A 14,360-nucleotide genomic window follows, 5' to 3' on the forward strand; every position below is an offset into this window, starting at 1 on the left:
CTCCCTTCCAGGGAGGGCTTGGGACAACCAGTGGCCCTCACCTGCCAGGTACTTTCACCAACACACCAGCAGTTTTCCCAGAAAAGTTCCACCGGCACCACAAAGGGGAACTTCCTAAAGTTCAACAGCCTTCCAGGAGGCGGCTTCCCAGTGAGTCTCAAGTCCACCCCCAAAGCCAAGTTGCTGCTTGCCAGCTGCAGCGGCGCCATCTCAGCAGTTCTGGGCCATCCGCAGAACCAGGGCCACGCCCCCGCCAGTGAGATCGGAATCTCGGCCTTGCATGGACACCCTCCTCTGGGTGTGCTCCTTCCTTGAGGACTCTGCCCAGCCGAGAGAGCGGCTGTTTCCATAGCTGCCATGTCTGTATTCTTCAGGGGTCTCCTTACCTCTTAGCAGTTAATCCTGTTACTAGTTAGTAACTCTCTACGTGAAGTTTTTCCTAGTGTAGCTTCTGCCTCCTCAGGGACCCTGACTGATACAACTGATGAACTCCACCTAAGATTTAAGAAACTCACAAACTCTTTCAAAAAATAAAGAGGAGGGCACACTTGCCAACTGAGTTTATAAAACATCATCCTGGTGCTAAAACCAGACAAAGACATTAAGGAAAAAAAAAAAAAACTAGACCCATATTCCATGTAAACATTAACACAAAAACCCTTCACCAAATACCAAGGAATTAAATTCACTACTATATACACAGGGTAATAAACACCACTTTGTCATGATATATCTCAGGAAGGCAAAACTGTTTTAATATTTAAAAATCAAACATGAAATACCATCTTCACAAAATAAAGGAGAAAATCACATAACTGTCTTATTAGGTATATTAAAAATCACATAACTTTTTGATAAATTGAATCTCTGAGGTGAAAGTGAGGTGAAGTTGCTCAGTCGTGTCCGACTCTTTGCAACCCCATGGACTGTAGTCTACCAGGCTCCTCCATCCATGGGATTCTCCAGGCAAGAATACTGGAGTGGGTTGCCATTTCCTTCTCCAGGGGATCTTCCTGACCCAGGGATCGAACCCAGGTCTCCCTCATTGGAGGCAGACGCTTTAACCTCTGAGCCACCAGGGAAGCCATTCACAATAAAATTCTCCGCACACTGGAAATTGAAGGCAGCTTTCCCTAAATAAAGGGAATCTACAGAAAAGAAACACTGTAGCTAACATCACAGTTAATAACAAGAGACACTTCTTCCCTATGGCCAGGAATACAGCAAGGACACCTGTTCTTACCGCGCCTTCCCTGCCTCGTATCAGAAGCCCTAGCCAGCGCAGTAAGACACAGAAACGAAGCAGACCAACTAGGAATGAAGAAGGAAAACGATCTGTGTTCACAGATGGTATTATCATACATGTAGAAAATCCTAAAAATTTTGTTTCTTTAAAAGCTACTAAAATAAGTGAAGCTAGTAATGCGGTGGGACTGCAGGTCAACAAAAGAAAATCAACTGTATTTTGATGCTCACACAGCAAAGAACTGAAAAATAAAATAAGGAGGAAACACCATTTACAACAGCATCAAAAAAACAAAATGTTTAAGGATAAATACAACAAAATATGTATAAAAACTGTACAGTGAAAACTACAGAAATTGCTGATATTATAGAAAGCCTCAAAGCATGGAGATGGAACACGATCACAGATTGAAGGGTCGATATTATTAAGATATCCGTTCTTCCCATCTGTAATGCTGGTGTGATTCCACTCAAAATTCTAGAAAGGACTCTGCATAAATACATGAGTCGAAACCTTATGGAAATGTAAAGGGTCTAGATTATTCAAAACAATTTTGAAGGACAAAGTTAGAGCTCAAATTTTACTATTCCTCACCTCCACTGTATAATCATAAGGGATTTGACTTAGACCATGTGTGAATGGCCTAGCAGTCTTCCCTACTTTCCTCAAGTTAAGCCCAAATTTTGCTGATGATCTGAGCCACAGTCAGCTCCAGATCTTGTTTTTGCTAACTGTATAGAGCTTCTCCATCTTCAGCTGCAAAGAATATAACCAGTATGATTTCGGTATTGACCATTTGGTGATGTCCATGTGTAGAGTCATCTGTGTTGTTGGAAAGGGTGTTTGCTAATGAAGAGAATGTATTTGCCTAAAGACAGACATACCTATCAGTAGAACAGAATAGAGAGTCTATTATTGGTTGTACACATGTATGGTCAATTGATTTTTGACAAAGGAAGTCTTTTCAACAAATGATGCTGCAGAAACTGAATATTCATACAGGAAGAACATGAACCTCAATCCTCATCTCTCTTCATGAACAAAAAGTAATGTACAGGGGATCACAGATCTGAATACAGAAACTAAATACACTAAGATTCTAGAAGACAAGAAGAAAACATCCTTGTGAACTTGGGCCAAACAAATATTTCTTCAGACACCAAAAACATACCTATCATAAAAGGATAAAATGACAAATTGGACTTCCAAATTCAAATTTTGTACTTTTCAAAAGATATAGACTTGGAGAAAATCTACAAAATACATATCTGAGTTTAGAAAACAATTGCACCTGAAATGTATAGAGACCTCTTACAAGTCAATAAGACAAGGAACCATATTTTTTAAACAAGCAAAAGATTTGAACAAACATTTCATGAAAATATATGAAAGAGAAATAAGCCCTTGAAAAGATGCCCAGCAGCTAATGAACCTACTACAGAGTCACAAGAAAGGGTTAAAATTAAAAACAATAATAATAGGAAGCACTGACAAGAATGTAGAGCAACTGAAATTCTCAAACATTTCTAATGGGAGTATAAAATCATACAATTAACTTGGAAATGTTTGACAGCTTCTTATAAAGTTGAACACACACTTCCCAATAGGATCTAGCAATTTCACTTCTTGGCATTTACCCAGAAAAAATGAAAGCATATGTCCACACAAAAGCTTGTAGTCGAATGTTCATAACAGTTTTATTTGTAATTCTAAAAGCTGGGGGGACAACTTGTGGTATACCCCCTCAAGGGAGCAAATCACTGATATACATAGGACATAAACAAATGTCAAAAACTTCATGATAAGTAAAAGAAATCATTCATAAAAGAGTACAAAGTGTATGATACCATTTTTATAATGTTTTAGAACAAAGAAAACTTATCAATAGTGACAGAAATCAGACCAGTGATTGCCTGGGAGCAGGGTGGGGTGAGGGCAAATGACCGCACAGGTATAAGAGAACTTTCTGGAGTGACGAAACCGTTTGATATCTTGGTTTATCCATTTACCAAGACTCACTGAACTGTACACTCAAAATGCGAACATTTTACTATATGTAAATTACACCTCAATAAAGTTAATTTTAAAAAATATGTAGTGACCTAAACTGGAAATCACTTAGACTGGTTTCAATTAAAAAATTTTCCTCTGTAACCTGTATTCTAAGATTTAGTTTCTTGTCTCTAATGGTAATACAAAACTTCATGTTGGTTTAGCCTACATCAAATCATTATAAATTCCAAAACTGTAGAATTAGTTCAATGAACTTTTAAACCTTCATTATAAAAAAAAATTATTTTATCCACATGAATAACTGGTTTGCTTCAAGGGGGTACACTAATGATTAAATATAAATTATAATGCATGAGAAACATTCTCACCTACACTTAAACATATTTGTACTTCAATTAAATACACAACAAAATATTAGAGAGGATGATCCAGTTCTATAAACCAGCAAAAGGTTAGGTGATCATCTATCTTCCAGGCACAAGGAGACGGAAGTATTCATTCGTTACTTTAGTTTGTCACCAGTGCCAGGAGAGAAGTCAGACCAGAAAGGCACAATGAAATCAAATGAAAAATGTGCTACAATTCTACCTTTGGACCCACTAACCGCACTGGCTACATGCCAGGGAGCTTTCTTCCTCCTTCTAGCCACGTGGGAAAACGTTCACACAGTTGTAAGGGTCACAAGACTAAAAGCTGGATCCAAAAGAAAAAAAAAATGCAGGTAACCCAATTAATCTGCTAATATTTATTACTGTAGAAATATCTTTAGAGGTAGTTATTAATGAGCTATTTTTCAAATCATCTCACTCATCATAATTCAAAAATATATCACTTTAAAAAGGAAAAGAAAAAAATACTTTCAGAGTGCAGGCGTAACATGTTGGAGTGGTTCCCACACAGCAGAACTTCCAGGGTCTTCAGCTTCCTACGAGGCAGCGTGGCCCGCGATGGGGACACGCAGTCAGTGTGAACAGACACATCGCCGTCCGAGCGAGTGCTGGCCATCTGCACGGGTAAGTGTGATGGCAAAAGCCACCTCGGCATTAGCACGAGGCATCGGGGTCTCAACACCCTAACCACTCCCAAGGATGGGACCTGCGTACTTCGTGTCCTATGTATGGGACACATCAGGTCATGTTAAAGCTTCATCTGTTTCCCCTTGGAATTAGTTCTAAAATAATCTTCAAGAGGATCAGCAAAAATATATTTTTCTCCCCATTTCCTCTTCATTATTTTTCGCCTCTGAAAGGCTCCTATATTGATCATCAAAACGAGAACTGGCTCTGAACCAAAAGCATAAAGAAGGACAATGCAGAGTGTCCCGCGGCCCTCTATGGATTAGTGCGAGGCTTCCACACGGAAGTTGTCAAACTGCGCAAATTCAAAGGAGTGAGTCCCAATCGCGGCCCAGCCATTTTCTGGGAAGTTCACAGAGATGTTCTTCCAGAGGGTCTTGCCGTTCAGCTTGCCGGAGGAGAAACGACCCTGGAGTGGAGAGAGACACACCCCTTAAGAGACGTGGGAAAATGGTCCCCTGAAGCCTGCTGCTCAATGAAAGGGCCACCCACTCAGTGTAGCAAAGATGTAGCAAATGCTCTTCTCACACAAGACTCATCAAGGCAATAGGGTCCCACAACTTTGAGCAGAAGTTTGAAATGCAGGGGAAGTTTTCTCAAAGGAAATTCTCATCTATTTATATAAACAGTTCCCAAGGCACAAAATCCTCAATATTTCCTGTACTCCCCCAAAATGCTGTAAAATCTGTAGGAATGTAACACTTTTTATAACATCATGATAAAATTGTAAACAAAAGCTGACTAAAATAAAACATATTTCTTATTTACACGTAGTTGCAATTACGGCCTTTTAGCTACCAGCTCTTCAGACAGGACTGCAGGGGCCAAGATGTTTATTTAAAGTCTTCATGAAACAGAATCAGCCCAGCCAGGAGAAGAGTAATTAACCTTCATTTTATTGTTTTATCCTCATGTACAGAATATCACTTCGAGGCCATATCAAAAGGTCACCCTTATGTTAGGAAAATAGTAACCAGCATTTAAACTAGTGACTGGGAGGGGCGGGGGGAGTGGATGGAAGAAGATAGAAACACCCACAGGAACAAAGTACTGGTCACTGACAGAGAAAGATAAACATAATGCCTTGCTCAGACAGCTGCCCTTCCTACTTAGCTAAGTGCCTGGCACACAGCTCTTACCATTATTACAGCTTGCTTGCGAGCAAACATTCACAGCACACTCCTTCCGGCCCCATTTTAAACTAGCTAATTTCAAAAGGGTGAAGAGCAAAAGACCCAAAGCGCTGGGCGGAGTCAGAATAAAATCCGCTCTGGAGTCACACGCTTATCATGGAATGGGCCTTCGTTGAGCTCTTGTGTTTTATGGCTGCAGACATGGGGACGAGCGATCAGAATCACAGATTTACCAGCGATGCTCAGGCCTGAATTCAAGTTGCCCGACTCCACGTGCAGAGCCACGTACACTCCCACTACTGCACACCTCAAGGCGACCCAGCTCCAGCTCTGACAGTGCTTGTTGAACCTCTTCCGCCACTGAGGCACTGGTGACTATTACACTGAGCCCGGGGCTTGAGCACACAAATCCCATTAAGCACAGAAGCTCGTCTCCCCACCCCGCCCCCGGCATCCGCGGTCCGGTCCTCTGACTGCTGCTCCCACCCGGCCAGTCAGAGGGCGCCCTCCGCTCAGACCTCGGCCCAGCCACCACCTCCAAGAGGCCTTCCCTGGCGGCTATCTGGAGAATCTGGCAGGGAAGCTACTTTATCTCATTATCCCATTTTTATCTTCACGGTTTTATTTGCTTATTTACAGCAGGAGTCAGCCAGCTCTGGCCCACAGCCCAGCCATCTATTTTTATAAATTCAGTGGAATACAGCCACCCCTGTTCATCCACCTACTGTCAAAGGCTCCATTCTCCCTACAAAAGCAGAGCTGAAGAACTGCAAAGCACATCACAGGGCGCTCAAGGCCTAAAATAGCTCCCTCTTTGGCCCTTTACAGAAAAAAAAAAAAGAAGAAGCTTAATAAGTCCTGTCCCAGAAGAACAGAGGCTCTGAGAGAGCAGGAACTTGCCTGTCTAGTTCACTACTATATCCCTAGTATTTAGAACAGTACATATAGTAGACACTTGATAAAAATGTGTCGAGTGAAAAAAAATAAAAATCATCTAACTCTCAAACAGCCCACAGAGCTTGCTTCCATTTTAAAGATAAGGACGCAGAGGTTCACCAGTTGGGGTGAAATAACCCAGACCCAGGCTAGCATCCCAAGGACTGGCGGTTTGCTGGCTTCATGGCAGCTTCTCTGCCTGCTCTCCACCGCTTAGCACACTTTCCCCACCTCATGTGATAACATAAAATGTTAAAAAAAAAAAAAAAGACACAAGAAAATAACATTTTACCTCCAGAACTGGGATCGGCAATACTTACATTCAGAGTTAAAGTGAGTGTATACCATTTTTTTGCTGTAACATCAGCATGTCCTAAACTATATATGATCCATCCAGCTGTAACACAAAAAGATTATCCTAGTTGGCATATTTTTACAATCTAAATCACTGAATCACAGAACTCACTGGGGGTTCTTGGCTGCATCCGTATGCAGTAAAGTCAGTCATAATAAAGATCGACATTTCCAAGATTTAAATCTACAACTGATTTAAAACAAAAAACACCCTTCACTGAGGAATGCACCCAACATGCAGAGATCCTGCCCTGAGCCATACACAATACATGAGCTCCCAAGAGAAGGAGCAAAATAAGTTTACAAACCAAGCAGGGCACATGATGCCTTAGCATGTTTATTCAGGTCTGTATATACAGCTGATCGGACCAAATATGGAAGATAAGCAGGAACAGTCAAAAAACTACCATAAGATTTCCAGGTAGTGAAATGACTACAAGGTAATATTAATTGCATTAGAGAATTAGAAAATAATGTCAATTTTTGAATGTATTATATTTGAATGCCTGACAGAAACTCAGGATGAGATGTCCAATGGGCAGTTTAAGACACAGGGCAGTGGGGACTGAAGACAGAGATTTAAATCTCTGGTTCCACTACCTCATTTTGAGACCTTCAGCAAATCAGTTAACCTCTCTGGCACTCTCTTTTGGATTGGAAAATTCGAGGTACCTTCCAGCCCAGCCATGCTATGATTATGCAATTTCTATTCTAATATCCTTATTACCTACTCTCTCTAACTTCTATTTTATCATTGGAGCCCTTTAACCTAAGGAAGAAGCAAAGGGCAAAAACAATAGGAGAGAAGACTTTTTATTAATGCAGGATGAAAGTCAAGAGAGTTTGAATCAGAAAGAGTCGCCAATAAGATCTAGTTTCAACAGAGTGCTGTGTACCCAAACCAAAGTGAAGTGGGTGGAATTCAACTTGAACAGATTCTAAGTACCTATTCTAGATAAAGTACTATTATACATAAGACAGAGACTGTTAAGATGAATAATAAAGTCAAGCTGTTTTCAAGTTATTGACTAAATTAGGAAATAGGCTATCTCCATTTTAAGCAAGTTAATTCTTCCCTTTATATTTCCATAAGCACACCAGCAACATTCTTATAGTTCCGCTTTTTTTTAAATTTCCTGAGTATTCTCTCTCCTAAATCTACCCCCACACCATACTCTAACAGCCAGCTCAAGGCTACAATACCCGAGAGACTTTGCACAATTTCCTCTTTCACTGAGCTGCCTCTGTACTAATTAATTAACACTATAATTTGGAATCGTTTGGCGTTTGCTTACACATGTTGAATCTCTTCCCAATTAGATGCTCAAACATGGTGAGGTATTTCATTGCTCCCATAGGTAAAAAGCAGACACTCACAGCAACATATCACACAGTAAATGACGTGCCACAGAAGAATGCACTTACCTAGATCGCCTGTGACTCTGTAGGTTCCATTTGCAAAAATCCAGAAGAAAATCCCCCTGGCGCTTCTAATCAAAATACCACCTTTATTGACTCTTCCAGCAATGAACACGCCTCCCTTCTCAGGGGTCTCTATGTACACATCACACTTTATAGTCAGATTGGACCTGCAGAATCAGAGTGTTAGCGCTTTTAATTATGTCGTTTCAGATGCAGCACCAGCGGCTCCCTGCACAGCCACATGCTTCCCAACGTCTAACTGAGGGAAGGATGTGTTTCGCTAAGTCCACATTAATAACAGGTATGGGCGTCAAGAATCTTCACCAATAATGGTTTTAAATTTCACATGACTAAAGTCAAGTCATTTCATCACCTCTTTAAAATGACTTACTATTGGAAAATAATATTTATTGTTTTCAAGTTTCCTAAGAATATATTTCCTGTATTTCTATAATAAAATAACTTCTTATTCTAAGAATATAATAAGAATCCACTTTTTTCTAGGAATACATAAAAGACAGGTTTCCACGTAAGTCTGAGCAAAAAAGTTTATTATTTACATCAGCAAAGAGAAGCAGTGAAGGCTACGTATTAGGAGCCTCTGGGAAAAGTTACTTTGAGGCTAATTTTTACATTTAACCCTAACAAGACTTAAAAATGACAGGAGAAAGATCTAACATTATTTTCTCTGTCAAGTCAGAGTCAACTCTCCCTTAACTCTGCAGCAGGCGTTTTCAGACTTGAGCCTCATGGAAGTCACCCTGGAGGGCGTGTCCGATTCCGCCTGCCAGCCCCACTCTCAGGGTCTGACTCGGCAGGTATAGGGTGGGCCCTTGAACCTGCATGTCTAACAGACTGCCAGGTGACGCTGATGTTGCAGGTCCAGGAATCACTCTGAGAACCATTTTCCCCTGTAGGGTATCTCTGTCTATGAAGAGACAATAACTCCCGGGTTTTGGCAGTGCTGACTGATAGAGTATATCAAAGGAGGAGAAAGATTCAGCCAACCAGGAGCTAACAGGGCATCATCAATGAGCTATCCTCCAGGCTTCCTTTCACAAATGCTACCGGATTTCTTTTGCAGTGATTTGTTGTTGTTTAGCTGCTAAGTTGTGTCCAACGCTATGTGACCCCAAGAACTGCAGCCCACCATGCTTCCCTGTCCATGGAATTCTCCAGGCAAGACTACTGGAGTGGGTTGCCATTGCCTTCTCAAGGGATCTTCCTGACTCAGGGATCAAACCCGGGTCTCTTTGCGTTGCCAGGTGGATTCTTTACCGCTGAGTCACCAGGGAAGCCCACAGTCAACCCAGTCCAACATGACCTCTGAAAACAATTCCCCTCCTACTCAAATTTTAAGTGCAAATGGGAAAGAATTAGCTTGCACACAGCCAAGCAATGAAGCAAGCAATTTATCTAAAACTAAGAATGCCAAGAAATATATTTTTTGAAATGGGGAGAAACTGGATCTAGAATTATGTGGCTTTTACATTTCTCATCACTGAATTTTGCACAGGGCAATGTTACTTTGTAAAGAAAAATATAAAAAAGAAGCACCTACAACAGGTACATAACCATCAGGAAAATCCTAATTTAATCATTTAATCAAAGCTGGGCTACTTTACAGGAAGACCAAATGCTAAGTAACTAGAGCCCAGTCTCCTGTATGTTCCCCCCTGCAGAGAGTGCTCTTCTCTGTGCAGATCACCACCAGCATGAGACCACCTGGGACCAGACTGGTTCCTCAAATCCCCTACCTCTCTGCCGGTTCATCAGAACCTGTCAGCACCATAAACTCATTCTGTTTAGTGCGACAGTGAGAGAAGATCAAATGTTTTCTTTTTTTACATCACATTCCATAATAAATTATTCTTGCATCAGAACTTACAGGCAATTTTACAGATAAGGAATAAAATAGAATAAAAATTTGGCTTCATCTTCCACAGTCATAACCCCTCAGAAGTGCTGAGAGAATAAAAACCAGCCAACATATTAAGCAAATTTGATCAAAAGGATTCAGAGTGCAGGTCTGTTCAAAAAAAGATAATTTTGTGATTGTCCTCAGATCCCAGCCAAAGCTTACTAATAAGATGAAAGTTTGAAGTAGCTTTGGGAAAGTCCATCCTCTATAGTCAAATTACTGTGCTAACACTTAACTAAATCTAAACGTGAGGGAGAAGGCAATGGCACCCCAACTCCAGTACTCTTGCCTGGAAAATCCCATGGATGGAGGAGCCTGGTGGGCTGCAGTCCATGGGGTCGCTAAGAGTCGGGCACAACTGACCGACTTCACTTTCACTTTTCACTTTCATGCATTGGAGAAGGAAATGGCAACCCACTCCAGTATTCTTGCCTGGAGAATCCCAGGGACAGCAGAGCCTGGTGGGCTGCCGTCTATGGGGTCGCACAGAGTCGGAAACAACTGAAGCGACTTAGCAGTAGCAGCAGCAGCAAATGTGAGGGAAATTTTGTCCTAAACACAGTTCAAAAAACTGACTGGCACCCTGCATGCACAGAGCTGACTGGAACAGCACTCTGGATACACTCTAACTTTCCGTTTCCTGCCCTCAGGTAGAAGACAGTGGTTAAAACACAGCTGTGAGAGGAAGTCCAAGAAGCAGGGGCTACACTGCAGGACAGACCTGGCCTCTGGCTCTGGTTCCGAATTTAAGAGTATGGGATCTTGAACAATCTTACCCCGACGCCCCAGCTTCCCAGTCTGTAAGGTAGGCAGAGTGCTGCCTTCAGCATAAAGCAGCCATCGGAAGCACAGACCAGTGTTCAGTGTTACCCAGCTTTCATTCCCTCCACTCCCTGCAATAAACCGGCATCGCAGCCGAGGACAGAAATGAACGTGGGATGCGTGTGCGTCTCTCAACAGCTCTGGCTCCCCTGCACCCAGAATAGGATAATGAGAAACAACACAAAGTAAACAGGATGAGAGCAAATTTTACAAGGTTTTGGAATCAGGCCCGGAAGTGTGGATCGGGTTCCGCAGCAGGCGGGGGTCACGGTGTGTTCCTGAGCAGCGAAACGACAGGAGGAGTGGGGAGCTAAGAAGGATGGAAGCAGTCCTCTCTCAACGCGCGCAACTGAGGTTTTCTGGTTCTTTTTCTTTCAGAATATGCCACTCTTTCCTTCTCTCCCCACTTCACTTCATCCTCCCCGTCCCTACCTCCTTCCCCACTGCAATAGTAAAGATTGAGTACTACTATGTAAATACTGCAAAACCTTCAAAGTTACCAAGAGTTTTGGTTAATCCTTGGATGGGTTCTGTATCATCTCTCTATTAAAATGAAATTCTCTCAACTTTTCCAGATTCTCAGCCAGAAACAAAGCATTCGGGGTTCAGAGAGAACTTCATGTGGAAAATTCACAGGCCTGGGGGATAAGCATTGCCCCACAAAGTGTCTATGGCGGCTGGCTTCCAGACCAGTGGTCAGAATATGACAGGGCCCACCCCTTAGACAAATAAACGCAGTCACCTGTCTTACAATAAGACCATTAGTTAAAAAAAAAAAAAAAGGGAAATCACAAAGCCCACTGACATGACCAGAATATCCAGATAAAGTGTCAAGTACAGAGATCAAATTGCCAACATCCATTGGATCATCAAGAAAACAAGAAAGCTCCAGAAAACCATCTACTTCTGCTTTACTGACTATGCCAAAGCCTTTGACAGTGCGGATCACAACAAACTGTGGAAAATTCTGAAAGAGATGGGAATACCAGACCACCTTACCAGCCTCCCTGAGAAATCTGTATGCAGGTCAAGAAGCAACAGTTAGAATTGGACATGGAACAACAGACTGGTTCCAAATTGGGAAAGGAGTACGTCAAGGCTGTATATTGTCACCCTGCTTATTTAACTTATATGCAGAGTACATCATGTGAAATGCCAGGCTGAATAAAGCGCAAGCTAGAATCAAGATTGTCAGGAGAAGAGGAACTAAAGAGCCTCTTGAGAAAGTGAAAGAAGAGGGTGAAAAAGTTAGCTTAAAGCTCAACATTCAGAAAACTAAGATCATGGCATCCGGTCCCATCACTTCATGGCAAATAGAGGGGGAAACAATGGAAACACAGAGAGACTTTATTTTCTTGGGCTCCAAAATCCCTGAAGATGGTGACCGCAGCCATGAAGTTGAAAGACATTCACTCCTTGGAAGAAAACCTATGACCAACCTAGATGGCATATTAAAAAGCAGAGACATTACTTTGCCAACAAAGGACCTTCCAATCAAAGCTATGGTTTTTCCAGCAGTCATGTGTGGATGTGAGAGCTGAACTATAAAGAAAGCTGAGCACAGAAGAATTGATGTTTTTGAACTGTGGTGTTGGAGAAGAGTCCTGAGAGTCCCTTGGACTGCAAGGAGATCAAACCAGTCAATACTAAAGGAAATCAGTCTTGAGTGTTCATTGGAAGGACTGATGTTGAAGCTGAAACTCCAATACTTTGGCCACCTGATGCGAAGAACTGACTCACTGGAAAAGACCCTGATGCTGGGAAAGATTGAAGGTGGGAGGAGAAGGGGATGACAGAGGATGAGATGATTGGATGGCATCATTGACTCGATGGACATGAGTTTGAGTGAACTCTGGCAGTTGGTGATAGACAGGGAGGCCTTGTGTGCTGCAGTCCATCGGGCTGCAGAGAGTTGGACACGACTGAGCGACTGAACTGAACTGAACAGAGATGCTGGTATAAACAGTATTTCTGTTGTATAAAAAGATAATCCACCAAAGTTATCCTAAATTAGGTAAGAATTCTTTATCCTAATAATTCTTTATGGTGCTATAATGGTTCCAGAAACTTTGGATAACTGAAAGTTTCTCAAGACTTATATCAGAGCTTGTGACTAGAACTGCATTTTATAACACAGATTAAGGCTCTGCAGAAGGGATAAAGACTTCCTGCAGCATTCCTCAAAGAAACAATTCAAGGCTCTCTTCCAAATTATCTTTCCTTCCCTGTCCGACTTCCAGGCTACAGATATGGCTATTTTGTGACTTCGCATTAATAGTTACTATCACTAAGCCTGAAATGCTTGTATTTTATGTCTCACGGTGGAAGTATACTAGTTAAATTCACTAGCCAACTGAACGATGATTTGCTTTTTACTATTGCCATCTACTGTCATCTTGTAAACAGATTTTGCACAAAGGCTAAAACAGTGTAATTCAAGTATGGGTCCAGCAGGTGGCAACACCAGATCAACACATCAACTCTCCAGCAAAAAAAAGCTTAAAAACAATATGCATATCACAAAGTCTGCTTATGCATAAATTTTAAATTATAATTGGGGCCAAAGCCCTCAGATTTCACATTAAAACCAATCTTATCCTGCCACGATTACTATTAAATTGGGGAAATCTGAGGGAAGGACACTGAACAACAGGAAAACGACTGGCTGGTTTGCCCCCACTGTGGTATTCAACGGTTATCACAGGCCTGTTAGGCTCCTGGACAAGGAGAGCTGTTGTGGAGTCCTGGCTTCAGAAGGTACCCGATGACATTACAAGGTTATTTCGCCAGATCTACAGTAAAGATGAGGTCAGTTTTACATACCATGTGTAATCCCCAATAACGCTGATGGTGTTGAACGCATCGGCAGCCCACGTGATGGGCCTCTGATTGAGGACCTGCCGCAGTGTGAAGCGATGGTCTCCGGGGTCTTCCATATTCACGTAGTATTCAAACACCCCGGTCTGGTCAGCAAAATTTGGAGCTTCACTAAAAAACGGGTAATCTGTTCAGAACACAATAAATTGAGTGTTGAGTTATCAAATCCTTACAGCATCTCTCCTCTCTAATGTTTTCTGGTCCATTCTGATATACTTTTGAAAAGTTTTAAATAGGCAAATGATATTTTTTATTGTTATTCAGTCGCTAAGTCGTGTCCAACTCTTTGCGACCCCATGAACTGCAGCATGCCAAACTGCCCATGGGATTTCCCAGGCAAGAACACTGGAGCGGGTTGTCATTTCCTTCTCTAGGGGATGTTCCCGACCCGGGATCGAGCCCCTATCTCCTGCATTGGCAGGCAGATTCTTGAACACTGAGCTACCAGGGAAATGATACTTATAAATAGTCAAAGGGTAGGGTTAGGTAATTAAAGAGCTACTGACTTTATGTCATCCTTATTAAGTATCAATACGATCAGTCTGACACACAGACTTTAC

At 41.9% G+C, this 14,360-nt stretch overlaps 1 protein-coding gene across 5 annotated transcripts in view; it reads right to left on the reverse strand.

Moving 5' to 3' along the window:
* Nucleotides 1–2,918: 2,918 nt before the first annotated feature.
* The window catches only part of GALC (galactosylceramidase), a 55,468-nt gene continuing 44,026 nt past the window's right edge, over nucleotides 2,919–14,360 (reverse strand). For all 5 annotated transcript variants that reach the window (XM_069597199.1, XM_069597204.1, XM_069597202.1 and 2 more), the window contains 4 exons: nucleotides 13,747–13,927; nucleotides 8,184–8,347; nucleotides 6,725–6,801; nucleotides 2,919–4,744 (listed from right to left, as the gene is read on the reverse strand). In XM_069597199.1, the coding sequence (XP_069453300.1) occupies nucleotides 4,598–4,744; nucleotides 6,725–6,801; nucleotides 8,184–8,347; nucleotides 13,747–13,927 (569 nt within the window). In that variant the 3' untranslated portion in view covers nucleotides 2,919–4,597. The remainder of the gene's footprint in view (nucleotides 4,745–6,724; nucleotides 6,802–8,183; nucleotides 8,348–13,746; nucleotides 13,928–14,360) is intronic.

The sequence above is a fragment of the Ovis canadensis genome, chromosome 7 (genome assembly GCF_042477335.2).
Source record: "Ovis canadensis isolate MfBH-ARS-UI-01 breed Bighorn chromosome 7, ARS-UI_OviCan_v2, whole genome shotgun sequence".
Lineage (NCBI taxonomy): Eukaryota > Metazoa > Chordata > Mammalia > Artiodactyla > Bovidae > Ovis > Ovis canadensis.